Source organism: Podarcis vaucheri (assembly GCF_965113315.1).
Source record: "Podarcis vaucheri genome assembly, chromosome: 1".
In the NCBI taxonomy this organism is placed as follows: domain Eukaryota; kingdom Metazoa; phylum Chordata; class Lepidosauria; order Squamata; family Lacertidae; genus Podarcis; species Podarcis vaucheri.
Genome location: NC_138759.1, coordinates 50087913 through 50114858, shown reverse-complemented (window position 1 = coordinate 50114858; position 26946 = coordinate 50087913). Strand labels below are relative to the sequence as shown.

General features: G+C 40.3%; 2 protein-coding genes across 20 annotated transcripts in view; one reads left to right on the top strand and one right to left on the bottom strand.

Moving 5' to 3' along the window:
- The window catches only part of RAD51B (RAD51 paralog B), a 400405-nt gene that overhangs the window by 1120 nt on the left and 372339 nt on the right, over positions 1–26946 (top strand). For 13 of the 18 annotated variants that reach the window (XM_082225644.1, XR_014220569.1, XR_014220570.1 and 10 more), the window contains 6 exons: positions 8500–8614; positions 8816–8929; positions 10364–10480; positions 14145–14281; positions 15367–15486; positions 16591–16774. In XM_082225644.1, the coding sequence (XP_082081770.1) occupies positions 8525–8614; positions 8816–8929; positions 10364–10480; positions 14145–14281; positions 15367–15486; positions 16591–16774 (762 nt within the window). In that variant the 5' untranslated portion in view covers positions 8500–8524. The other 5 variants (XM_082225646.1, XM_082225642.1, XM_082225643.1 and 2 more) reach the window with 5 other exon arrangements.
- The window catches only part of LOC309534386 (uncharacterized protein), a gene marked incomplete at its 3' end in the record, with an annotated part of 296522 nt that overhangs the window by 159116 nt on the left and 110460 nt on the right, over positions 1–26946 (bottom strand). The window lies entirely within an intron of this gene.

Sequence of the window (26946 nt, the reverse complement as noted above, 5' to 3'; positions counted from 1 at the left end):
CTTGGATAATGGATTAAAATGTAGTTTGATTCATTGGGTCATTATGAAACAAATGTCTTCTAATGGATTTCGTTTATTTTAGTTTTCTTTCCAATATGTGTAACTACTTTTCTGCCAAAAAAACGCATCCAAATTGATGCACAGCATAATAATTAAACCACAATGCAATGTACATTTTTTAAAAATCCATAAAACCACATAAAACATAAATAAATAATACTAAAATACTAGGCGGCAGGAAGAAATAGCACTCATCAAATAAATGACAGATTAGATAATTTTATAAGGGCATGGTCTTATTCTTTAGATCCTGGCAAAGGGCACCACACATGGTGAACAAGGCAGTTTCTGCAGAAAAACTGGGCCTTAAATCCGATCAAAATTTATTGAATAAATTTAAAAAATCCAATAGCACCTAGACTTGGCAGATGCTTTGCCTGGGAAAGAAAGGCTAGCTACCTGCTGAAAGTTGCTAACTTTCTTCAAGTCCAATATACTGTAGTTTTTTGTTTCAGGAACAGTTTTACTACAGCCTTTTTAAAGATAGCTGGGACTGCCCCCCCTGTCTCATTTACCAGACTCAACTAGATATTCCCTCCCTGCTAGATGCAGTAAGTCAAGAGTGACAAGGATCAGGAATACAGGTTGGTTGGTTGGTTGAACTTAGCCATGTGCCATGTCCATGTCCTCAGGCCTTTATAACTGAACGTCATCCAATAAACTTGGACCAGATGGTGTCCTGGATACCTCCATTTAGATTTTCTACTGGGTCTGGTTGTTAAGAGTCCCCGAGCCACTGTGAAGACATAATGCTGGCAAGGGAAGATGCTTCTGTGCTACCATCATAGCCTCAGAGTAGGCTCGATAGTAGGCTAACTTGTATTCATTCCAGTCATGTCAGCTCATCAGGCAAATGTACTTCACCTTATAAATTCAGGACAGTGGTCTGGGAAGTGGGAGAGAGAGAAAGTAACAGCAGAAAAATATAGCTCCAAGTAATAGATTACTATTATTAATAATAGTAATAGTTATAATCTATTGTATATGATGGTTGCAACTAATGGCAGATCCGTCTAAATACAATTTGCCTGATACATTCCATCACGGCCCTTTGCTCCTGTACCAAAGCATAGCAATTTGCAATGCAATAGGATCATGCCTGTCTCAAGGGCCAATTCACAAACTGGTGTTATTTTCAATATGTGCAGACCACTTTTTCCCTGACTGAACTGAGTATTTATGCAGCAAACTAGTATTGTGAAACAGCTGCTATGGATATAAATCACCCTGGCCTTTGACACCAATATGCTCTATTTTATAATTACTCCACCCTATTCTGTTTATTGTCATTTGTTTCAACTGCTTTTAATATTGCATTTTAAATTGTTGGAAACTACCCTGAGCCTTCCAAGTGGTGATGCAAGAATTAAACTTGGGGTTGCTTTAATGCAAAACAAATGCTTGACCACTCAGTTATGGCTCCTCTTCTTGATTTAAATATGAGTGTTGGTGGATCAATTAGTTAATTAACTGATAAAATTTACATTAAATTCCATATGAGAGAATGTGGCTTCTTAACATTGAGTAATGGCCTTAGCTATTTGGGTTCATGTTAGTTGATTCACACAGCTGGTTTAAAATGCCTACATTCCATTCAAGGAAAAATTCAATGATGATGATGAAATAATAATAATAATAATACCCAACAAGTGGCTATGTGACAGAGAAGACATAAGGCAAATCTACATTACATGTGTCTCAAATGGGCAAGGCAGATGGCAAAAACAACACTGATCATTAAATCAGAAAAGTTATGAGCTCAGTTAATATTTTTCCTTAGTGTTCATTAGACTTCTGAGGCTGAAAGTATAGTACTTCAGTTCACTATTGAAAGTGAGTTTATAGTCTCCCTCTACATAAAATGTTTTCTGCTCTTCTCTGTGGTTCATTTATTGAATTATGTACCACTGCCATCTCCTGGCCATATGTTTATTGCTCATTCAGATTTATGTTAAGATATTTCTAAGCAATACTGTATGTATTAATTCGAAACTAATTCCAATTCAGTTCTAGCCACTTAAAACAGACCAGACAAGATTCTGTACACTTCACATACATTTAAACCATTCCATTAACTAACAGAAAGTATCTCTTTCACGACTGTTTCACACAAGCTAAATGTCCTCAGCAGAAGTACCACTCATGAAGAAAAGTGTGTAAAACTTATAGACACACATATGCCCATTTTTCACTGGATGTTCAGACCTTCCAAGTATCCCTACTTTCCAAGGACAGTCCCAGATTTACTGAAGCCATCTCAGTTTCTATTTGATCCCGGAATGTCCCATTTTTCCTTAGGATGTCCCTATTTTCATCAGAGAAATGTTGGAGGGTATGGTTGTTTAGGGGAAAAGGTGGCACTCATTAGACTGCTGTTGATCTCCAATCACTCTACAATGGCTAAACCTGATGCCCACAAAGGGCTCACAATCAGGCATAAAGGCAATTTTCTTTCCTATGCTAATTATTTCCCACCAATACTTGTTTTTTATATATATCTTCAACAGTTCTAGGTGTAATAATACTTTCTCCAGTTTAGCCAGAACAGATGTTGGGCTAACTGGACTGTAATTTCCTGGCTTCCCTTCTAAAAAAAAATTTAAAAACCAGTTTTTACGTTGGCTGCTTTGCAACTTTCCTTTAAGGAGGCCTATTTCATTGAGAACAGAGTTGCATATTTTTGTCAACAGTAATGCAATTTTACAGTACTCTCAAGTGTATTTCATTTGGACCCAGTGACTTGTTAATTTTCATCGACACTTTACTATTATAAACCCTTTTCACTAACAGGACATTGCAGGTCTATTTTAGAAGTGACTGCCACAGACAGATAAGTGCTGTTTCCCCTTTAACCAAGAGAAGGGAAACACATAGGATCTTGGAAAACAATCCTCTTAAAGGAGTCAAGGCTAAATGTAGAATAATCCCAAATACCTCTTGTTTATCCTGTTGAGCTTCAGCTGAAAAGCATGCAGACTCATCCTCTCTGCAAGTGGTCCCTGCTTTATAGCTCAGAAATCAGCTGCCCTGCTTACTTATCCAACAGTGGCAGATTTGCTGGTGCATGTGTACCTTCAGTTGTTGCTGAACTCCAACTCCCATCATATCTGTCCATTGGCTATTCTGGCTGAGGCTGGAAGGAGTTGGAGACCAACAAAACTGGAGGACCACAGGTTCCACATCCCTCCCCTAAGAGCTTATAGTATTCTGAAGAGGGTGTTGGCATGCATTCCACCCAGGATGCTGTTAGCTTTGCAAGACACCAAATCCATTTGGAGTAAGAGTCCTTGGAGAAGTTACTAGACTGGGGGGAGATGCTTCCTCCAATCCTAATTAAGTCTCCCACAGGACTCTTTCCATTGTGAAGACAGTAGAATCCCTAACAGCATGAAGTATCCTGGAATGCTGTGTGTATGAAACTATGTTTATGTGCTATGTGCTACGAAATGCACATTCTTTGGGCCCAATTTTCCCCATTTAACTCTCCATTAAACATAGGAAAGAGAAGGTTAAACGAAACTCTTTCCAAGCTCTACTGTCAAGTCATCACCTTTGATCTCACCTACATCTGAATTCTATGAGAATTGCCCTAAGGTGCTAGATAGCTAAGGTTCAGTGATAGGTGAGCAGGAAATTATTTATCTAATTCAGAACAGTTTTACATGGCTGTGCTATAGAAGCGAATTTCCTAATTTGCTCCCTCCCCCTGGATGTCAGGGAGTGTGTCAGGAGCAGGTCAGTAATAATTCACATAGTGTCAGTGAAGTTAACTCTATTTGTTCAAAGAAACGAAACAGCTTGGGAGGCCAGGCCTAGTGAACACAGCAACTTTCTCCAGTAGCTCTTGCCCCCAATGAGGCAATTGTGAGGACTACCTTCCCACAGCTCTCTCAGTCTCCTCCTAACTTGGTTCCTTCCCAAGCAATCTGAGGCTCCTTCATCTTGCCCGTCTTTGCTCTGCCCTCTTCATACCTATTTGGGTTCTGGGAGACCAGGGGGAAGGGGAGCTGCCTATTGCAGGAGGTTAAGGCATCCTGGCTTCCTCACCAACCTGTCTGCCTCATCTCTGCCTCTTGGCCTCCCTCCTCTCCTGCATCAGCTTCTACCTCTGATTCTGGACTGCTCTCTGCCCTAGCTTCATTCCTGCTCACTAAACCCTGTTACCTCTTCAGCTTTTGACACCCCTTCCTCCCAGTCTGTTCCTCCTTCTCTCTCTGACCACTCATTGTCATCCCACCATCAACCCCCAAGCTCTGAGCCTTTTTCCCTTGGGGACGCCCCTGCTGGTGCCTTCCACCACTGCTCTGCATCCAGCTACTCTATGATACTGGATTTCTAACTAAAGTGGATAGACTATTTGCTAGGCAAAAGTTTCACAAAAATACTTACAATAACTACTTTTTCTTTTGCACAACGGTCAAGTTGCTTTGTTGACTCTTTTCCCATCCCCGTAATGTGGATAATGTGCCCTTTAAGTTGTAGAAACACAGCAAAGTCATCTTATTTTAGCTTCCAAAAGATGGGATAAGAAGAGATTTAAAATATTCCATCATCTGGTTTGTCCTTTGCTAAGCTAATTATTTTTGATTCCTTCATGGTAATTGGAGTGTTTGATGTCAATGGACTGTGCCACTGGCAAATCTCCCCTTTGTTGTTACTCTTTGTTCTTTGCTTTTCTTGGGGAAAATCTGCCCTCAGTGTCCCAGTTTAGCAGGGCAGTACAGGGCAGTACAGTTAGTACTTGTTTTACTACTGTAGAATCTAAGAATCATTAGCCACAGGGGTCCCATAATATTCAAAAACAAGCAAAATACTGTACTAAATGCTGAAGTTGGAGAATTTAAAACTAAAATGAGTGAGTCATTAAGGCCAGATAGCTTTAACCATACCACTGTGCTTCGTAATTCCTTCATTTTAACATGAACCTTCGTGATTTGTAATGCTCACCTCAAATACAAGACGAACATTTCTACCACACTCCCATTCCCTCAAGCTTCTTATCCAGTTTAGTTTTTAATCTATGCTGGAGAGGAACTCCTCCCCACTGACTTGTGACTCTTCAAGCCTCTTGCTCCCCCCCCCCCGCCACTTTCCTTGCTGTGGCTCTTGCTGCCATATGTGGGAGACAGAAACCTCTTTCTCCACAACATAAACTTGGTGCTGCTACAGCTGTTGTGCCTCCCCTTTGTAAACAGGAGTGAAGATGTTTGTTTAGTCGCCTCCTGCCATTGCTGCATGTGATAGCAATAGCGTTAGGTAGGATGGGCAGGTAGGTGGTGCAGGCAGTTGCAAAGTCAGAACCACCCCCACTATCTAGTAAGGAGAAGTGCATTATAATCTGTAGGTGTCAAGTCAACACTGTTCCTGGTCTACCAGAAGTAGAGGAGAGGTGGGACAGTGTAGAGGCAGGAACAGCAGTCAAGTGAGGCCTGTTGAAAGAGGAATGTCTTGGGCAAGTGCTGTAAAGAAAATAGAGAGGGTGCTGGTCCAATACGCAATGGATGGGAGGAGTTCCAAATAATATGTGCTGTCACACTAAAAGCCTGATTCCAGCATCACGTGGAATGGACCTCATGAATGATAGGTATATCTACGCGGCAGTAATTCATAGCTTCATTCGTACACGGCACAGTGTGAAGACGGAAACTTTGCTTCCCACAATCAGATCTAACCCTCTAGCGGCCACGGCGAGCAACAACTATTTTATTAGTTTTAAAACATCAGCTCCTTTGGACGGACCCGTTTCGCTCAACTCGGGAGGAATAAGACAGAACTACAGCTCCCAGAAGGCCTTTCGTTAGCGTAGGCCCCGTTGCCAGAAATTACTGGACGAAGCGCCTCAGCCGGAGACCAATCAGAGCTCTAGGTGCTCTTGGGCGGATGTTTCCTCCTCCTCCTGTGGAGAAGTGGGAGACTTTGAAAAGTTTCCAGGTTAGGATGCGGGGCGCGCGGTGGGCGGTGGAGGCGACGGGTTCGGTTTCCCCGCCGCGTTTCTCCTTAGCAGGCGGAGTCAAGAAGTTTCTTGGCTGCCACTTCTCCGCCCAGGGGTGTGTGTGTGTATGTGGCGGTTGTGTGCATGTTGTGTGTGCTGGGGTCGAAGGTAGTTCCCGCTGCCGGTCCCCCTATCCTGGGTATGTGTTGTGCGCGCAATGTGCTGGGAGCGTGGAAGGGAAGTAGATGGTGCGCGCAGCGTACAGTTGGGAGCTCGTGCTGTTGGAGGGCCTGGCTGCTGCTTTCGCCTGTGCCCGCCGTCGCTTCTCTCAGCAGTGCCTGAGCCGCCAAGCTGGAGCTTTCCCAGAACGTGGACTCCACCCTACAGCCCTATAGGGGGTTCCAGCGCAATCCTATATGTGCCGCTTCGAAAGTAAATCCCGCTGCGCGCAGTGAGACCTCGAAATGTGCATAGGATTGTTCGCTAGAGCGTGTTCTCCCCCTCCACCAGGAATGGGCAGGGCTATCATCTTGTGGCAAGGCTGCTTTTCTCCCCATTTAGCAACGTACCAAGACTTTACCGACTGTTAGTTCTTATGGTCAAAACACAATATTTCCTCAGAGGGAATCTTTTCCTGCCAGCTGGTGTGGTAATTGTAGTAACCTGTGTAGTTCTGACAGATGGCATGTCTGTACGTATTTCAAGTGTGCTTATGTGGCATCACTGGCGCTGAACCGTTTCCTCCCCCTTTGGTATTTTGTGACATTAAAAGTTATATCATTCTAAATAAACTTAGAGACTGAACACTTGACTGAAACTATTTCAGTATAAAATGTATCAAACCCCAGAAGGAAAACAGTTTTGTCCTCCGAAACTAGCATTCCTGACATTTTGTGAACTTGTTTTTCCCCCCTCTCCCACATTTACCTGGGAGTAAATGTGGAGTAATTAGGGTGGAGAGAGAGAAATGAAAGGTGAAACCTAATGTGCAACCCTGGATGGAATAAAATGAACTAAAGTGAGAAATGCAGGATACAGAGTTGGTTTTGCATTTTTTAAAAAAGACATCATATGAACATGGGTGTGGCCAGGATTTTTGTTAGGGGGGGGGCAGAACCGAAAAGATTGGCCAGTTAGTTAAGTAGTCCTATTGTTTTACTTGATGGGGGCAGCTGACCTTTTCTGTCCCACTTGGCTATGCTCATGCACATGAAATAAACAACTGATCCCTCAAGATGTCGTGCAGTCACCTGTGATAAAACCATGACATTTTAAAAACACAACCAACTAGTGTAATATGATAGAATGAAAACACTGACAATTATCACTAGCAGTGAGGGAATGATACTGTGCACATAAGCCTAGGACTTACATTTGTATTATAAGTACTAGACTTGGGTACACAACACCATTCTTTCACTGTTGAGTGACCACAGCCATCCTTGGGCATCTAGTATTAAAGGGAATGGCTTTCATATAGCCTTGATCCCTGGCATATCTCTCTTACAAAAATTAGACATTTTGGGGAGGCTGAGATAAATATGATACAGCTGAAATTATTTTAAGAATAGCTGTGATCAAAGTATTATTTGAAAGCTATGGGCTGTGCTTCCAAGTAAATAAGTTCATGTGAACCTAAAGTAGATTCAGTCCATGATGACCTGGGTTGAGATTTAACTACTCAAAACGTGTTAATCAGAATAACAGTTCTCTTCCCAGGAACATCAGCCTGCCTTTGAATCACCTCAGGACACTGTCTGCAAAAAGACCTGACCATCCCTCTCAGTCAGTGGGGACTGGTGTCCATTGGGATTGCTAGGCTGGTACCAATAAATTGCTTGTAATAAAAGGGGGAGGGATTGTTAGGCTGGAAGGCAGGGAGGTCAACATTATGTGAAGCCAAAGCCAATGACACAGCTAACAAATACTGGTTATGTCCTTGTCCTGCTGAATTTTAGAATGGCAAAACCAAGGGTACCACAACTGAGCCGGTTGTATGTAAGAAGACAGGCAGGTGGGAGCTGGCTGAGGGAAGAGTGAGGTTGGTGAGTGGTGCTTCTTTCACCCCAATGGACTATCCTACACTGGTTTCAAGCCCTGTTTCTAAGCATGAAACTTTAAAAACACAAGGACCCTACACTGAGGACAAGTTGGGAGAAAGCTCCTGGTTGAACTTGCTGGCCAGAAAGAGATACTTGTGACTGCTTTGTTTTGAGTGTCATTCCAATGCCATTTGTGTAAGCTGAGGAAAAGTAAAGAGCCACAAAGGTCTCTGGGCATCTTTTGGTTGCATTGTAACTGATTCTAGAGAGGGGCCAGAACTGGATTTATTACTATTCGTGAAAAACAACAGATTAAGTGAGACGGATGTGCTCGTATTCAGCATTATATTGAATAAGAGATGTAATAAATTCAGTAGAATGAAGGCAAAACTCTCTTAGGGAGGATGTGAACACATTGTTCTTGAACACAGTGTTTCAAGTAATCTTGCATTTATTATGACCTAGGATTGTGTTTCTTGTCACAAAATATATGAACATGGCAAGTAAGAAACTGAGAAGAGCAGGGTTGCCACAGGAGCTTTGTAAGAGACTCAGTCGACATCAGATCACTACTTGTCAGGTGAGACAAATTTAATAGAGGCATAAAGTCTTCTGATGTTACGTTAAAGGATACATGGCATGATTAAGACCAATCTGTGAACTCTTGTCATCTTAACTGCAGAAGAAAATAAATGTTTTAGAAATTGCTTTTAAATATGTGAAGTTATTTTAGTTATTTCCACTCTTAATTCTCCCAGATTTTTGTTTGGTAATGTTTCAGGACTTTTTATGTCTTTCACTACTGGAGTTAATGAAAGTGACTGGACAGAGTTACTGGAATGTGCAGAAGCTTCTTCACACAGTCAGTCAAGCCTGTGCTCCCAGAATGCAAACTGTAAGTATCCATTTGCTGATAGCTTGGTGGGTAGGCATGAGACTCTTTAATCTCAGGGCTGTGGGTTCAAGCCCCATACTGGGCAAAAGATTTCTGCATTGCAGGGGTTGGACTAGCTGACCCTCATGGTTCCTTCCAGCTCTACAATATATGATCCCAGGATAGGAATGACTATTATTGCTATGTGTGTCTCCTGTCTCATCTTTCCACTTGTAGGGGACACTATACTTCAGGTATTAACAATAAATGTGCTTAGCTTTAAAAAGGTTTTCTCCTTATAGAAAGGCTCACAGGAAGGAAGTAACATATGAAGTGAGCCTTGTTCTTGAGAATATTTGTACTAGCAAATGCTTCCTTAGTATATGGCAGAGAAATGGCACAATACATTATTCTCTTGTATGTCAATCAGATAAACTGCTTCATGTGTTTTGGAAGAGGGACTTAGTTGCCCCTGCACTATTCATTTTCTCTGGAGTTACCATCCTTTGTTCAGTTACTTTTTACAGGACATCCAAGCAACGTCACATAGCTTTCTGTGTTATCCAACTGTAATGTTTTAGTCTTTTTTTCCTATAGTACAATTAGCTATGGGTACAAATCTCCTAACAAACATTTGCCTTCTACCAAAATCTGTTAGGGTATCAATACTTTGAGATTTAGATTGCATTTATGTTTGTAATAGTTTGCATAAGTCTTGAAAACATTTTATTTTTTAATCTTAATCTGAGGCACAAAGCCTTCCTTTTTGAAATATAACCTTTTCAAGCAATTCCAACATGTTGCATCAAAGCAAAGGGTTTTTGGAAAAGAACCTGCTTGCTTTGTACCTGTTGTTCATGTTAAACACTTTATTAGATTTAAAATATATATATATAAAAGCTTCACAACTCTGTACAAAAATCTCAATAAGCTGGGAATGTTATATACACACTTACCTGTGAGTAAGCCCCATTGAGTTCAGTTGGACTTAATTCCAAGCAGACAGGTTTAGATTTGTGCAGTAAACCTTGTAATGAACCCAGACTTTTTGGAACCAGTTAGTTTTGTCTTGGTTTGTGGTTTTTACCGTGTGTATGTTTTCCAGCTGTATTTAACCACAAGGATAATATTTTCTCTGAAGTGGTACTTTGCAAATTAAATGATGCATATTGTCCCAAAGAGGGGAAAATATTTTAAAGCTTGGCACGATGATACAAGATATAAATTGAAGGCTGTAGCATAAAAATGTTGATAGACACAACAGCCTTTAATATTGTTTTGTGGTGTTTGGTTTGGTCGGAAGATTGGGGAAAATCTCACTAAAGGATGAGAAAGTACATGGCATTTTTTTTTTGCCAAGCACTAAGAAATTCTACTTGGGAGCAAACAAATACCAGACATTTTTCTTACCAGTTGATCGCAACATCTTTTTCTAATTGATTTTGGTTATTGTAGGTTTATGAAATGAAAATGAAAAGAACCACCAACCCTTCATCAGCATTCTTGCCCACAACACTGGGAGATCTGGATAAAATATTGCATGGTGGGATTGCCTGTGGCTCTCTTACAGAGGTAAAAGCTGGCCAATCATGCTGCTTCTTTTTCTGTAATAGAAGAGTTGTTTTATGTTTTACATAAAAGGGGTGACTATTCATTAATAAGTTTAAGATGTGACAAACTGAATCCTTTTGTACATTAATAACTGGTTCTGTATAGTTCCAATTGATCACTAAAAATAATGTGCACTGTAAACTTTCTTGTTAATGGTAATGAACCAAAAGATACAGATGTGTGCTCTCTCTTGCACACATCAGTACTCTTATGAGCAGGTTAGGGGCAGTCACAATGCTTGGTTGCAACATAAAACCATAAACCATGTATGAACAAATTAGTCTGTGCCATGATCTGTGTTCTAGTCTACACAGTTTGCTGGTTCCCACTTTGCTTCTCACTTTCTCCAGCAGGAAAACAAGCCATGAAGCACTTGCTTAGTGTTATGAATACATTACACCTTGTGGTTTGCTTAGCTTCAAGCATGCCACTTTCTGAAGCTAAGGTTTGTTCCTGGCTTCCCAATGGTGGCTTGTTTGAGATAAACAAACCACAGAAGCTGGTTCAGACATAATATGAAGCCAGCCACTCTGTGGTCTGTTTCCTGCTGGAGGAAAGGAGCAAAGTGTGAACAGCTGTGCTGTTTGCATCAGCACACATTTCATATACAAACTAATTGGCTTAACCATGGTTTTGTGGTGCATCTGAATGTAACCAGTGTTTCTGTTTTCTACAGTGGGATCATGTGAATGTTCAGGCTCCCTGAGAGTAGGCACTTTGTTCCTCCCTGGTCTTTTTTACTCCAGCACTGCACTGACTTGAGCCAGATTTTAGATTAGTTTATCATCTGAATTTGTGCTTGTAGTGAAGCTCTCTCCTCACTAGTCACAAGGTTTAGCCAAGAATGTAAGGAGACAACATAACCATGAGCCTGGGTTTGGATGACATCCTAAGCCAAACCTTAGCTTAACTTTGTGCAACACAGGAGTAAAAAATACTGGGGATAAGCAAAGTGGCACAGCAGATAAAGCAAACATGATCAGCAGATTGGTAAAAAATGTTCTACTTGGTAGGTCAAATGCTGAAAAAAGAACATCTTAGCAGGTGGCCAAAGGTTGACAAAGAGAGGGCAAGTTGGAGTTTCATAGCCCAGGTTTGCCCGCGGAGAAGGGTGTTTCCCACACCCCACCCAAATTCATGTATTTATTTCCTAAAATGTATATACTGCTTGATTGTAAAAAAAGCAAAACAAAACCAACTTCAAAATTTAAGCCTCAAACTCATCTGAACTACTAATCTTTGCGTTAAGAATCTTTTAGTGAAAAGTACCATTATAAAGTTTCTAAAATAAATTGCAGGGGAAAGTGCAAAAGCATCCTATAGATTGTCTGTTTCACTGTGTGTAGTGATAATGGTCAGTAGAGACATGGGGTTTTCCTACCTTTTCCTACATGAAAAATATAGCAAATGAAGAGCCCCTCTCATTCCAGGCCTATACTGTTCTTCATCTTTAGATAGTTAACAAGAGAGTATTAAAATAACTCCACAGGTTAAGTCTCTTTTGCAAAGCTTTCCTGTTCACCTGACAGGAAGAAGTTCTTTTGAACTTATCAACTTGATAAAAATGTACTTATTTTTCTAGTTCAGAATTTTGACATGGCCATTTGTGAGATACTTCATACAATAATGGATAGAAGAGATGCTCTTTTGTAATATCCATTAGCAGTTTTGGTCACCCTGGAGAATTCAGTGAAGACGAGCTAACACTGCCAAATGTTTCCCATGTTTTAGAATAATCAACTTGAAGAATACATGGGGGGGTGGGATGTCAGAATGCAGAAACTATTTGAGGAATTGCTTTGTGAACAAAACATAAAAGTTATGCTTGTATTTATCTTGCATCAAACTCCAGACAGTGTTCCCATTGTGTAATTAACCTTTTTTATGTGGATGCTTGTGTGATAATCATGCACAGCAACAATTTGTAGTATAGTGGTTAGAGTGTCATACTAAGACCTAGGAGACCAGAGTTTTCGCTTGACCATGAAGCTCACTGGCTGACTTTTGGCTGGTCACTGTCCCTCAGCCTAACCTACCTCCCAGGACTTTTGTGAGGATTAAATGAGGACGGGAAGAACCATGGATGCCACCTTGAGCTCTTTGGAGAAAATGGTGGGATATAAATGCATTAAATAATAATATAAAGAAGGAAGCATATGGCAGTATGTCACTGCTATGTACTACTTCTTCGTTATGAAGCTGAGATTGCAGATGAGCACCCCTAAAGTGCAATACTCCATCTTGATCAAATGTAGCTTCAGTTTAGCTTATTTTCTTCTCGGACTGTTTATGTTAAACTTGGGACGACAGCTAATGCATAGCCTGCACTTTTACCTCAAAGGAATAGTGTTTTATTCCCTACTTTTTGTGGTTACGCTTTTTAAGCTAAATCTTTCTGAAAAAGTTGACCTGTCTTTCTTCTTACATTATCCAACAATGATGGTGGTTGGAAAGTTGGAACTCAGCTACATGAGCCATGTAAAGTAAAGGTTTAAGTGATATCCTCTGCTGCCAGATCTTGTGCTTGTTTTCTAAGAGCCAGGAAACTCTGTTGGCACAGGACCTTTTTTTCCAAACCACTAGTGCGGTTTAAACTGGAAACTGAATTGTAAGTAACTCTTTGCGGTCAATCAACTCATGTTCTGCAAATAACATACCATTAACTGAAAAAGAAAAGTGTCTCTTTCCAAAGAGGAAAATTTGAATGCTGTTATCATAGTGAGGTCTCTATTACATGGGCGGACACCTGATTTCAAATTAAAATTGGAATAAGATGAACTATGAATTCTCAACAGGTTTGGGAATTACATTGTTCTAAAGAGTCAGCATATTACTGCTTGGTGGATTCATTCCCTCAGCAGATTCAAAATTTATGGGTACAGTGAGCCAAAGGTAAATATTTTTGAGCCCTGCTGACCTTGGTGGGACAAAGTTAAGTTTTACTCAACTTGCCCATTGGAATCAATTTGATTTGGATGCTGTAATCCTATATGTGCTTAACCTGAATTTAATAGGTCTTAACTTCTGAGCAGCCATGTATAGTATTACTCTATAAGATTGCTTACCTTTGGCAGGATTGTGCCCAGTGTACCAGTTCTTAGACTTCACCCCCCACCCCGGTATTTAAAGCAAATATACTACTTCATGGAATAATAAATACTCCTGATTTAGGTGTGTCCGAATGACTTGCGATAGCACACACGTGTACGGCAGCGAACCTGGAAATAGTCCCAAAGCATCACAAAAGGGGTGAGGCGGGTGTGAAGAGGGTTTATGTGCTCTATACTGACACGTATGGGAGTCTGGAGTGAAACCCCCATGAAAAATGAGGATTGCCCATATACACAAAAGCAATATTAAAAAGCTACAAAAATATCTCAGAGAATTAATATATAATTTTGTTATCCTGCCACAGGTTTGCTTGTTTTACCACTAAAGTGTGTGTTTGGATTAGAAGTTGAGCCTTTAAGGTTCAGCTTATCATTGCCATCAGTTTGAGATACACCGTGAAATGTTAAGTTACATGAGTCGCAAGTGGATAGTGTGCCGTTGGCTAAAATAAAAATCAACAAAGGTTTTGTCTTTTTTGTATGATGCTGCTTCATACGTGTTCTTTTGTTATTAGATAACTGGTCCATCAGGTTGTGGCAAGACTCAGTTTTGTATTATGATGAGCTTGCTGGCGACGTTTCCCACCAGCTTGGGAGGATTGGATGGGGCAGTTATATATATTGATACAGAATCTGCATTCAGTGCTGAAAGGTAAGTTTACACACACACACACACACACACACACACACACACGCATATACACACATACATACAGTTATACTTCGGGTTGAAGTCGCTTCAGGTTAAGCCTTTTCGGGTTGCGCTCCATGGCGACCTGGAAGCCGCTCGCGCATGAGCAGACGCTCAAAATGACATCATGCGCGGAAGCGGCGAATCGCGACTGCGCAGACACAGATTGCGTTCGCTTCAGGATGCAAATGGGGCTCCGGAACGAATCCCGTTCGCATCCAGCGGTACCATTGTATAGAGAGAGATCTTTATGGCGTTTTTCATATGTCAACGCGTATTGCAAGGGTGCAATCTGAAACCCTCGTATTGTCAAATCTGTCATCCACATCCAGCCTTTGCAAGATCTAAACATATACAGAGTCCAGATCCTGTATGGCTCTGGAAGGTGGAAGAGGGCATAGCAGCTTGTAAGCCTGAGGTGCTCAGTTGTACCTGCTCTGGCAAGTCACATATGGTGCCAGATCTTTGAGGCCTCGCTTGCTTAAAGTCTTCTGGAACTTGACTGTCTCTGCTATTGCAGTAAGGGGAGACCTGCTGTCAAATCTGAAAAGTGCAGTGTGTGGCTGCAAACTTAGGCCTGTTGAAGTTTATTTTGACACCTTCAGGGGCATCTGAGGTGTTCTCATTTGAAGAATTGTTGCTGCCATATGTTTACTGCTTTTCCATGTTGTTTTTTCATTTCCTTTTATTATGTATTTGAGCTAACATGACACTCTGTAGGAGTTGACTTTAGACTTTGTTACAAAATCAGTTAATTCGAGCACTCTTTATTCAGAGAGCATTTATGGAATGCAACGAAGTAGAAAATCTGCCTCCATTGAAAATGAAGCTGGATTGCAAATTCTATTCACCTTTTAAGAGACTTAGTTGGTTGCGTATGTGTGTTTTCTCTTCATTTTCAGAAATTCTGAGAATGAACTTGAAAGTTTGCAAAACATTCTTGAATTCAGATGCACATCCTCTGTGCCAGATGGGCGGGGTATAAATAAATCATAAAATTATTGTTATTATTAATGTCAGTGACATGTCTTTTGGGTTCCTAACAGGCTTCTTGAGATGGCACGGCACCGTTTTCCTGATTATTTTACCACAGAAGAAAAGCTGGTTTTAATTGCCAGCAGAATTCATCTTTATCGGGAATTCACCTGTCACAGTGTGTTGAAAAGGTAGGACTTCTTTCTGGGGTCCAGCAGTGTATTAGATGTGTAAAAAACATTCTACACAAAATATATAATGGTTGGACAGAATGATAACATGCCTTAAGGCTTAGCATTACAGCATTTTACTATGTTTTTCCTGTCTGAAACACATTGACACTTGCTGATTCTAAAGGAAACTATTTTTGTACCTTCTTCTTTACTGTTCTAAGTGTTTCAGTGTGCTGTGTGTACAATAAACAAAGGAAATGAGGCTTTTATATGTTAGGATTGCGTTTTTTTAGGTAGCTATGTTTTCGTTTAACTAGAGATATCAGGGATTGAACCTATAACCTTCTGCCTGCAAAACTTGTACCTGCCCTTTTACAGAGGGCTAGACCAAAATATGAAATGGAAAATGTCGATCCACAGTCAGTGATAGAAAGCAGATTCTGTGCAAAATTGCACTGAGTGTTTAGAAAGCCTTGCTTATAACCAATGGGCTTCTCTGTTCTATTAGAACTATTCATGTACAGAAAACTCTTGATATCTTGGTAGCAGTATATGTTTGCACTTGTAACATTTGACCCCTGCAAAGCAATTGCCTGTGAACAATCTTTTTATAAGATTATTATTTTGAAAGAAGAGCTATTACAAATATTATTGCAAATCAATTTGTTTTCCTTCTGCTTATCCTTTTTAGCTTATATTTTAAGATATATTAATGGTTTATGGACTATTTTAATGAAGTATACCAAAACACACAGACAATGTTGCCTTGCCCAACATGTTTAAATGTATGCTTTAAAGTGTGAAAGCAACACACGTGTTCAAAACACATGCATCGTGGAAGTACACTGGTAATTATAAATGAATTGAAATTGACTGGTGAATGTTCATGAGTGTAGAACAAGGTTTGCTTGATTAAATGAGAAATTATCCTGCAAGATATGTGCATGTTCACAGGTATAGCTCTCAACCTTGTTGGCATACAGGATTCAATAAGTGAGTTTAAAGAGAAAGATCAGGTCTCTGTACTAACTTTGCCACTTGCATGTCTCATGGCACCTAACACACTTACTCTAAATCCTGGTATAGTATCGTTGCTAAATGAATGCTTCAATTTGTTTTCAGGATTGAATCTTTGGAAGAAGAAATTATTTCAAAGAATGCCAAACTAGTAGTAATTGACTCTGTTGCTTCTGTAGTCAGAAAAGAGTTTGATACAAAACTTCAAGGCAACCTGCAGCAAAGGAGCAACTTACTGAGTAGGGAGGCATCAATACTGAAGTACTTGGCTGAAGAATTTTCAATACCAGTAAGTTTCTCTTCCTTTTTACTTTGTGCACATATGCATATGTATTCAAGTGCAAAGTTGTTAGTAGTTTGGATGGCGGGCACAAGAGATGGGTTGCCCATCTCTTCTGCGTGGATTTATATCATGAGGATATTGCAGCATGCTTCATCATCAGGCATTTGGCTGAGCATCATCAGGCATCATCAGGCATTTGCTGTTGTCTCCCTCAAGGACTGAAATTTGTGTGTGTTGAATTTTCATTGACTAAGCAGTGAGATATTTTGAACTTGGCAAATGTGGACTGAGGTTGTATTGCATCATAATAAAATGGAAAATGTTTCACAATATGACCACTTTATTAGACTTACATTTTATCTAGAGTTACTAGATACTTTGGGGTTGGAAATTTGAACATTGCTTTTAATGAAATATAGTGTGTCCATCTTTAGTCATTTGGCATATGTTTAGTGGTTCTGGTCCTTCAGCTGATATGCTTAGCACTTTACTAATTATAAATTTACTAATTATTTTAATACATAATAAATATGCTACCTTTTTGGGCAGGGACGCGGGTGGTGCTGTGGGTCAAACCTCAGTGCCTAGGACTTGCTGATCGTAAGGTCGGCAGTTCGAATCCCCGCGGCGGGGTGAGCTCCCGTCGTTTGGTCCCAGCTCCTGCCTACCTAGCAGTTCGAAAGCACCCCTAAGTGCAAATAAATAAATAGGTACCGCTTTATAGCGGGAAGGTAAACGGCGTTTCTGTGTGCGGCACTGGTGCTGGCTTGCCAGTTGCAGCTTTGTCACGCTGGCCACGTGACCCGGAAGTGTCTTCGGATGGCGCCGGCTCCCGGCCTCTTGAGCGAGATGAGCGCGCAACCCTAGAGTCGGTCACGACTGGCCCGTACGGGCAGGGGTAACTTTACCTTTAGGGGTGGCTACTTGGAGAAAATTAAAAAATATATACAATTAATTGATTAAAGACCCAACACTGGCTGTACAGGAAGGCCTGGACACTGCAGCAGAAGGCAAACAAGGATCTCCATAAATCAGATGTACAAAGTCTTATGTGGCAAGAGAAAAAGCTCTCCTTCTCTTGTTCCAATTATCCATGGTTTGGGGCCTCTATAGATCATCTTAATTAATGTAATTGGGCAGAAGGTGAATTTTTGGAACAAAACATTCTATTCAGTGAAGAAAAAGAAAACTGAACTTTAAATGTAACACCACCATAGGAAGAAACTGGAATGTACTCAACTTGAAAATGATAACACTCCATCTGACAAATTGATCTGGGGGACAGGCACGTGTCAGAATATTTGAGGGAGATGTAGGGAACCTCCTGGCAGTCTTAGCATTCTTGACTGTGTTTGATTTGTTGAGTTAAAGTGATATGCAGTGAGGTTCAGCTGTGTCCTGTCGGTGGAAGCCCTGTGCAAAGACTTTCACTTGTGCAGTGTGGCCTTCCCCCCCGCCTCCTCCACCCTGTGTGCCCCCCTATATTGACTCTGGGGGATTGGAAGAATCCCCAGGATAGTGTGTGGTGGGGAGAAGAGTTGGGATTGTTCTGCCTGGCAAGCCAAAATGCTTGCACTGACAGAATTATCAGAAAAGCACAATGTTGGATTCCTCCCTTGGGGATATATCCAACAACGTTGCCCTGTTCACACAAGGGCTTGTGCAGTGGAACTTCTTCCACCCCTCTTCCTGAGTGCCCCCTGCTCTCTGTTCTGGGGCGTTTAGGGAGTATCCAGAACAGATTTGGGCGGATGGGTGGGTGAGAACTGGAAGACTTTGTCATATAAAGAGTAGCACTTCTGCCCCACCGCCATGTGTGCGTATAAGAGGGTCAAAAAATGGTCCAACATTCTAATACTGAAAGTAGTTTGGCCCTGTAAACTGTCTGGAAATGGGATCACATTAGGAATATTTGTAAGTTGCCCTGAGCTCCTTAGAGGAAGAGCAGGGCCAAATATAAAAATACAAAATCTTAGGTAGCTTTTGAGCAGAGTTAATTAAATCTGTGTCAAAAGCAATATTTTGCTTTTAGACAAGTTTTTCCTTAAGAACAATTTTAGAGAAGAATAATCCCCAGGAAGCCTAGTGTGATAGAATTTTTAAGCATTCTGTAAGTGTAGGAAGCATACTGTATTGAGTAATTTAAGGAAAAAAATGTGTTGGGGAGATGTGATCCATCTGTGAACTCTTCTGCCTCTGACTGCTCTGGTTCTTGTAGCTTTTGCCTCAGTCAATCATACATTAGATTTAGGAAGAAAAGTTCCTGTGAAACATGGTAGGGGTTGATTTTATTTTTTGAAACCGGCTATAAAACTTGTCAGGTGTCTTGAAATACTAAAACATTAATCCATGCCTTTAAAATTGTGTGCAAAGGTAATGGCCCAGACCATCTTACTCAATGATACACGTTTAAAAAGGAGCCAGGAAAATGGTTTTTGAAAAAGTGACTTTAACGACATTTCTGTTTGCATTTAGAGCACATATGATGCATTCTTGGCAAAGTGGAAAGTTACATAATGTGTATGGAAGTTCTTAATACCTCTGTCTTTTAGTTATTTCATTTCAGTTGATTAACATTGTAAATTTGAGCTATAGAAAGCAATCCAGAGATGTTGCACTTTGCCCTTCCTTAAGAACATAGAGACAGAATGCTAAGAAGACTGAAGCTTTTAATGTTTTCCAGAGATGCTGAATGAATGGAAAAGTTAAGCATTGATGCTTACTTTATTAATGTATCCTTTTGATATTTTAACCCTGTATATACTACAAACAGCCGGTTTAAAAGAAGGTTTGAATCACTGTTTAAATTCATAAAACAGCAGAGGAAAAGTATAGTAGTTTTGTGTTTGGTGTCTGTACTCCATTTAGATTGATTAAATATGTTGCCTTGAACTCTTGAACGAAAATGTAGTCAGATTTTTTAAAAAAAGAATTAAATTACAGTGGTACCTCTATTTACGAACGCAATCCATTTTGAGGTGCCGTTTGGGCCCCCCAAAGTCCTTAAGTAGAGTGCCACTACTGCGTGTGCGTGAAGCGCAATAAAGCACTTCTGTGCATGTGCGCAGATCACTTCTGCGTGTGTGTGCGTGGCAAACCCGGAAGTAAACACTTCTGGGTTTGCCGCGTTCGTAACTTACCGGTACTTTTAAACTTCCACAAAATTGGTGGAGGGCTTTTAAATATTTTTTTTATTTCTGAATTGCTTTTATGTTTGTCTTAATGGCGATCTAAAAAACCTTTTCTAGCTTTTTTTGGCTGCTTTATGAGGTGTTATTCAACTAAGCTTTACTCAAGGTAGACTTACTGAAACTAATGAACATGACTAAGTTGGGATCATTAATTTAAATTCATAGTGGATTTAACAGAAGTGAAAGCTAGGAAAATCTGTTTACACCCTTCCATGTGCAACTGTCTTTTAAGGTAGGCCAGTCTTGCTTCATAGCTATCTAGTATGCTTCCACCACCCTCCCTTTTAGGGCATCATCTCAACTCAAGACATGGGTGGTTTCTGGGAGCCCAAGGCAATTACATATGAAGAGGCCTGGAGACAGTGCATTCTGTGCTTCTTGGCCAAATCCCTCTCCTCTTCACAGGGAAACAGAGCTGGTATCCAGCTGCTATCCCACCCTAGAGATCAGAGCAGCTTGCTTGCTTTCCTGTCAGACTCCGCTTATTCACACAAGAAGTATGTGCCCAGGGTCTAAGCCTGTGGGAGATTACACTAACCCTTAGAGTCTAGCATCAACACAACCTCAGACCTCAACAGCCAAACTATATAAAGTTGATTAAGAGTAACTAAGGAAGAAGAGGACCATGGGAATAAAGCAGACTTCAGAAAATAAAAAGAACATATCGGTTCAGGTCTGTTTGCCTTGCTACTTACAAACAGGGTTTTGCTCTCCCCATGAGAGAAAAAAAAGTTCACTGGTAAATTGTAGTAAATTGCCATGTAGAGTTTGATTAACTCCTGCCCTCTTATTCAGGAAGTGACTTTTATCCTTCCCTTTACCCTTGTAGCAGGGTGAAATGTCCTCCAGCCTATCTAAATAACAGTATTTCATTGTGTAAAAATTCTCTTTTATTTATAGTGGTTAAAATTATTATTTTGCAACACAACATTTACTTTGAAAACTGTTATGGTTTAAATGAATTTATAACTAGTTTCAGTTTTGCTGACATCTGTCTGCTTTCAAGCCGAGTGTTTCAAGAATGCGCATTTTTGCAGTTTTATGGTCTTGACACAATGTTCCATTTGGAAGAGTCATGCTCATAAAAAAATAATGCTGTTGAGAAAAAGAAATGAAAAAGCTGGTGCAATATTTCCTGTTTCAGTGCCACAGAAAAGTGTAGAAAGGGAGATAATACAGTAATACTGGATTGCAATTTAAAGTAATACAGTGGCAGGACAGGCCGTGGTCTCTAAAGGAGAGGTTGGGGCTTTCAAAGCACTTATGTTTACACATGGTTTGACTGCCCTCTGGTTTAGAGCTTTTGGACAGGTGTTGTCAGTGCCATCACGTTAAAACAATTGTATCTGCTTATACCACTAATGATTGTTTATGATATTGGCAGTTTTATTGTAATCTTATTGTAAGTAATCTGGGGGCCTGAACAATTTCAATCCTCCTAAAAAAAAAGGTCAACAACTTTGGTCGGCCCCCATGGCCCTTCACTTCATCAAATCTGGCTCTCTTTGAAAAAAGTTTGGACACCACTGTGCTAGACAATATGTTTGTTTGTTTGTTTGTGTGTGTGTGTGTGATTGTTTCCTGGGATTGCCACCTTAAGATGGAATAACAGTGCGCTCTTATATGTTGAGTTCAGTGGAGTCCCAGGTAAGTGTGCATAAGTCAGCTCCCACTTTTTCCAAGTCATGTTTTAAGATCTGGATTGTTTCCCTTTTAAATTATAAACATCTAGCGGGTAACAAAAGGTTCTTTTTAACATTAAAAAATCACAATATTTGGAAAATTTACTTGATCACTCCTAGCTCATACTTGCTACTGCTGCATTCTAATTTTATACTACCTCTGTTATTTTCTTGTTTGGCTGTAAAGCAGGGCTGAGGAACCTTTCTAAGCTTGGGGGCTTCATTTCCTTCTGGCAGCTTTCCAAATATAATTCTCTGGGATAGGATTGGAACCACTGTAAAGCAGGGCCTCCCATACCGATCCCACTAAGTCGTTTCATAAGGATACCATGGCCAAGGGGATCAGAAGCTCCTGAAAGATCAAGTAAACACAACAGGGTTGCACTCTGCCAGGCACCAGGAGCATTTTGCACCTGGCTATTGGCCACTTGCGACCAAGTGAAGATGCCTGGGTGCTAGGATGGCGCCTGACGTCTCCACCATCTGGAGGTGCATGTCTGGGGATCCTTGGATCGTGACTGTTTTCACACAACAGCAACACATCCTGTAGATTTCTGTCCATTATATTTTATCTTCACAGTGAGATTGAATTTCAGGAACCAAAAAAATTGTATTGAAAAATGAGACTTGCAAGCTGTCCGCCCCCAAAATGTCAACTAGGCATTCTGTTTGGGCAATTGGTTTAAGGGGCCATTGGGCATGTGATTGACCAGGGCCAACTCAGTCTCATAACCAGGCCTGAACTCAGGTTGAAAAGAGTAAAGATAACCTCCTTCATCCCAGAGTACCTGCAATTGTTTTGCTGCAAACCTCTCAATCAGTTTCCCTAAAAAGGATGTATTTGTGACTGGGCAATAGTTTCCACAAACCAATGGATCTAGGCTGGGCTTTTTCAGGAGTGGCTGGATCACTGCCTTGTTCAGGATGGCCAAGAACACTTTCTCCTTCAAGGATACATTGACCATATCCTTGATCCACTTGGTCATCTCAGCAAGCTTAAATAAGCCAAGATGGGCACATATAAGATAAATGTACAATAAAACTCTGGCAGGGGGAGACATTCTGACCATGGTATTTACACAAATCTAATGCGCCATCAAATCTAATGCACACCTCAATATTCAAAACCTTGAAACCAAAAAAGTATTTGCTGGAGAATATAAATGTGCCATCAAATCTAATGCGCACCCTAATTTTTGCAATGTAATTTGGCCAAAAATGGTGTGCATTACATTTGAGTAAATACGGTAATAATGGGAAACGGTCACTTTCTGTTCTATCGAGCACCTCAAAAGATTTCACCGAGTGGAAAATAGATGGCGATGCATCTTAAATTCTGTAAAAATAAGTTCCACATTCCAAAATGAGGTCAAAAATTGGCATTTTAGACAGACCTCCAGAAAGTCTGTTTTGCTTTAACTCTAATAAACTGCTGGTGGGTTTTCTTTCATTGCTATGTGTAACTTTCTCCCACTTGAGACTCTGGTTAATATTTTGGGTAGTAGAAAAATAAGACAGATGGGAGGTTGTGCTGAAGGAAACCTCAGCCAGTCTGCAATTTAATTAGGACCAAATGAAAATGCTCAGAAATGCAACAGTTCTTGTTTGAAATGTTGATATCTGAGTTTTTAGTAACAGGAAAGATTTTCTTTGATCAATTTTCTGGTATTTTGCTGATATTTTTGAAAGTGTCCATTTTGCTGAGTTACACTGTCCATCAAATATATGAATGAGCTACACCATGTCTTTTTTTTTTTTTTAGTGATGTTTGCCTCCCACCTTCCTGCATCTCAAATTTCTCATATGACGTTTAGGGCCCAAGGATGCAAAGCAGGGCTGGCTTGAGGACTTCACTGAGAGTTGACTGAAGCCACTTATGGCCACATGTCAGTTGTGGACATGGCTAAAGTGGCCAATGCACACTCGCATCATGTGTGCACACACACTCTCAAGAAGGCAGGCAGCCAGGAATGTGTGCACACAGACATGCACACTCTTCCACATATTTTTGTCAATGAGCAAGGAACCAAGTGGAGGCTTTCTTGGTTATGGTGTTGTGGTAGTGGAATTCTCTCTTCAGGGACGCTTGCCTAGTGCCAAGTCTGATACCTTTATAGAATCAAATAAAGACTGTTCACTCGCCCAGGCCTTTTAGTGTGCTCTAAGTTACTTGATTTGTACTTAATTCTCTTTTATTTCTCATCACATTCATTATATTATATCTCCTTGTTTCATTGTTCTATATTGTGATCACCTATAAGCAATACCCTAGATTTGTTTTATTGTGTGTTTTGCTTGATTTTTAGTTTTTCTTTTCTTTTTATTGCTCTGTTTTTAATGTGTGTTTGTGGATTAATAGTTTATAATTTTATTTAAACTGCGTTGGGAGGCCTCCACTCTAAAACCCAATAAATCTAAATCACTTTGTCTTTGAAGCATGCTTCCAAAATCTGGAAGTATAAACCTTTGCCAGGGCACTTTTCTGCATGCAAGTGTTTTTATTTTATAAGTGATTGGCTGGTTGATCATGGAATGCCATGAATCAAAGCTGACTCTGCCTTTGTTAGTTGTGAACTGTAAATGATAGTATTTTGGGCCAGAAAATATCTGGCACAGGCAGATAGTCATCAGCTGCATTCTTGTAATGAATGTGTTTATGTCTTTTCTCACGTCGTTGCACTTACTACACTCCAGCCTGTAGTCATAACTTTTGTGGTATGGGAAGCTATTTAAAGGTATACAGCAGGTGTGGAGAAAAGGCATCTTGTCTGTGCAAAAAGCAGTAATGCAAGAACTCAAATATGGTTTAAAAATGTAATCTTTAGCTTCTTTAGAATAATTGCGAACATATAGAAGATCTCATCCTCTGATCCTGGAACAAGGCTATTTTGCATTATATTTGATACTTGAATGAAGTTATCAGAGTACAAAATATATGTGTCTCTCACCATGTTATGAAGGCTCCATGCTTCAAATGCAGCTTTCCCCTTTATTGCTTACATTTTCTAATCTAATTTGAGTTAGAGGAAAAAAGACTTACAAAGTTAGAAACCCATACAATGTTCCCCTTGATTTGACGAGATTAAATGTCACTCAAATTTCAGTTCTAGACATGCTTACTCAGAAGTGAATCCAACTCAGTTCATTAGTGAGTTTGTAGTGAAGTTTGAGTTTTGTTGCTTTGGAATTCTGCAAGAATTGATAGAGAACTTAAGTTGTAGGGGTATCTTTCATTTTTGGTTAAAAAATAGTCAAATTGCTGCCTGTGCTGTTTGACCTTGCATGTCAATGGTCTTTTAATTCAGTGTTATGCTGTATCTCTATCTGTATCTTTGGGTTGTTATGTATCTGTGCTTATTTATTTGTTAGCAAGTTTTGGTATTCAATACCAGATTTTAAAATTAACAGTTCCATATTCATCTGCCAACAGGCCATGGCTAAGCCATCTAACATGTTTTGAAAGCAGCTGTTGAACAAGATGGTAGCATCCAGATATCTTTGCTGCAGCAATGAGGTTTGCAGGAAAAACCTTAAAGGAAAAACCTTAAATAGTAATTCTAGTGCACTTACGTGACAATTCTCAGATTTCGATCCTGCAGTCTAAATATTATATAGTAGCACTGCAGTGGAAGAAAATAGCATATTTCAAAGATCATAATATTTTTAGTCTGATGCTGGGACCTTGAAGCAGAAGCTTGCCAGTGTTCTTACTCCTGTACTCCAACCAATTTCTCAGTAGACTTCATATTTCTCTTAGCACTGAATTTACAAAACATGTTTATTATGTCTGAGTCTCCTTGAAACCTCTGTGCCCTTTTTGGTACACTACTATTAATAAGATGTTTTGAATTTTTTTTTTATTAAAAATATAGCTTTGAGTAAGCACAGTGTTTTAAATAGGTATACTTTCATCACATGTTAACTGACCTTCAGTGGAAAAGCAAACTACAGTGGTACCTCGGTTTATGAACAGTCCTGTTTATGAACGATTTGGTTTACGAACTCCGCAAAACCAGAAGTAGTGTCCCGGTTTGCGAACTTTACCTCGGTCTAAGAATGGAATCCGAACGTTGGAAGGACACCTGCGACGGGAGGGCCTCATTAGGGAAAGCGCACCTTGGTTTAAGAATGGTTTCAGTTTAAGAATGGACTTCTGGAACGGATTAAGTTCGTAAACCGAGGTACCACTGTATTTTGTTGTACAATGCAGAATCATTTCTCCAGCAGTGACTCCCCAGCTTTCCTCTCCGTGGACCATTTGAAAATCGCTAAGGATCTTGGAGGACAACTTAATGATTTTTCTGCCTCTTGTAGCAATTGCAGTATGCTGTGCTAGTTGTTGTATGCTTTTAGTTCTTTATTGCTAGTTTGATTTCCTACATAGAATTCCATAGAATCCAATTCATAGAACAATATAATGCAATATTAGACATTTGTTGTTGTTTAGTCGTTTAGTCGTGTCCGACTCTTCGTGACCCCATGGGCCAGAGCACGCCAGGCACTCCTGTCTTCCACTGCCTTCTGCAGTTTGGTCAAACTCATGCTGGTAGATTCGAGAACAGTATCCAACCATCTCGTCCTCTGTCGTCCCCTTCTCCTTGTGCCCTCCATCTTTCCCAACATCAGGGTCTTTTCCAGGGAGTCTTCTCTTCTCATGAGGTAGCCAAAGTATTGGAGCCTCAGCTTCAGGATCTGTCCTTCCAGTGAGCACTCAGGGCTGATTTCCTTCAGAATGGATAGGTTTGATCTTCTTGCAGTCCATGGGACTCACAAGAGTCTCCTCCAGCACTATAATTCAAAAGCATCAATTCTTTGGTGATCAGCCTTCTTTATGGTCCAGCTCTCACTTCCATAATAAAAGAAGCAATTAAATGCAATTAAAAATCAATGTGAATATTTGCTTTGATGATCTTAAACCACAAATCCAGACATGCTGCAGATCACCTGAATGGAACGTTTGGACCACTGGTGATCTGTGGACACCCTCTTGGAACCCCTGATCTACATTACACTTTAATTGCCTTTGACTTTCCCCATTACATTTTTCTTATTTATTAGGTTTATAGCCTGGCTGAGAACCTGTAGTTTTGCTAGTTAGGTTACACAGTACACATTTCAGATCACTCCTACCTTTACTAAACTTTGTCACAAACAGGGTCTTGCTTTGCTCTGACAGCAGAGATCCTCTTAATCTGGAGATATAGTGGAACCTCGACTTGCGTACGGCTCTACTTATGTATGATTCCAGTTACGACCTTCAGTAGGTGCTTCGACTTATGAACTTTCCTCTAGATACGAACAAAGG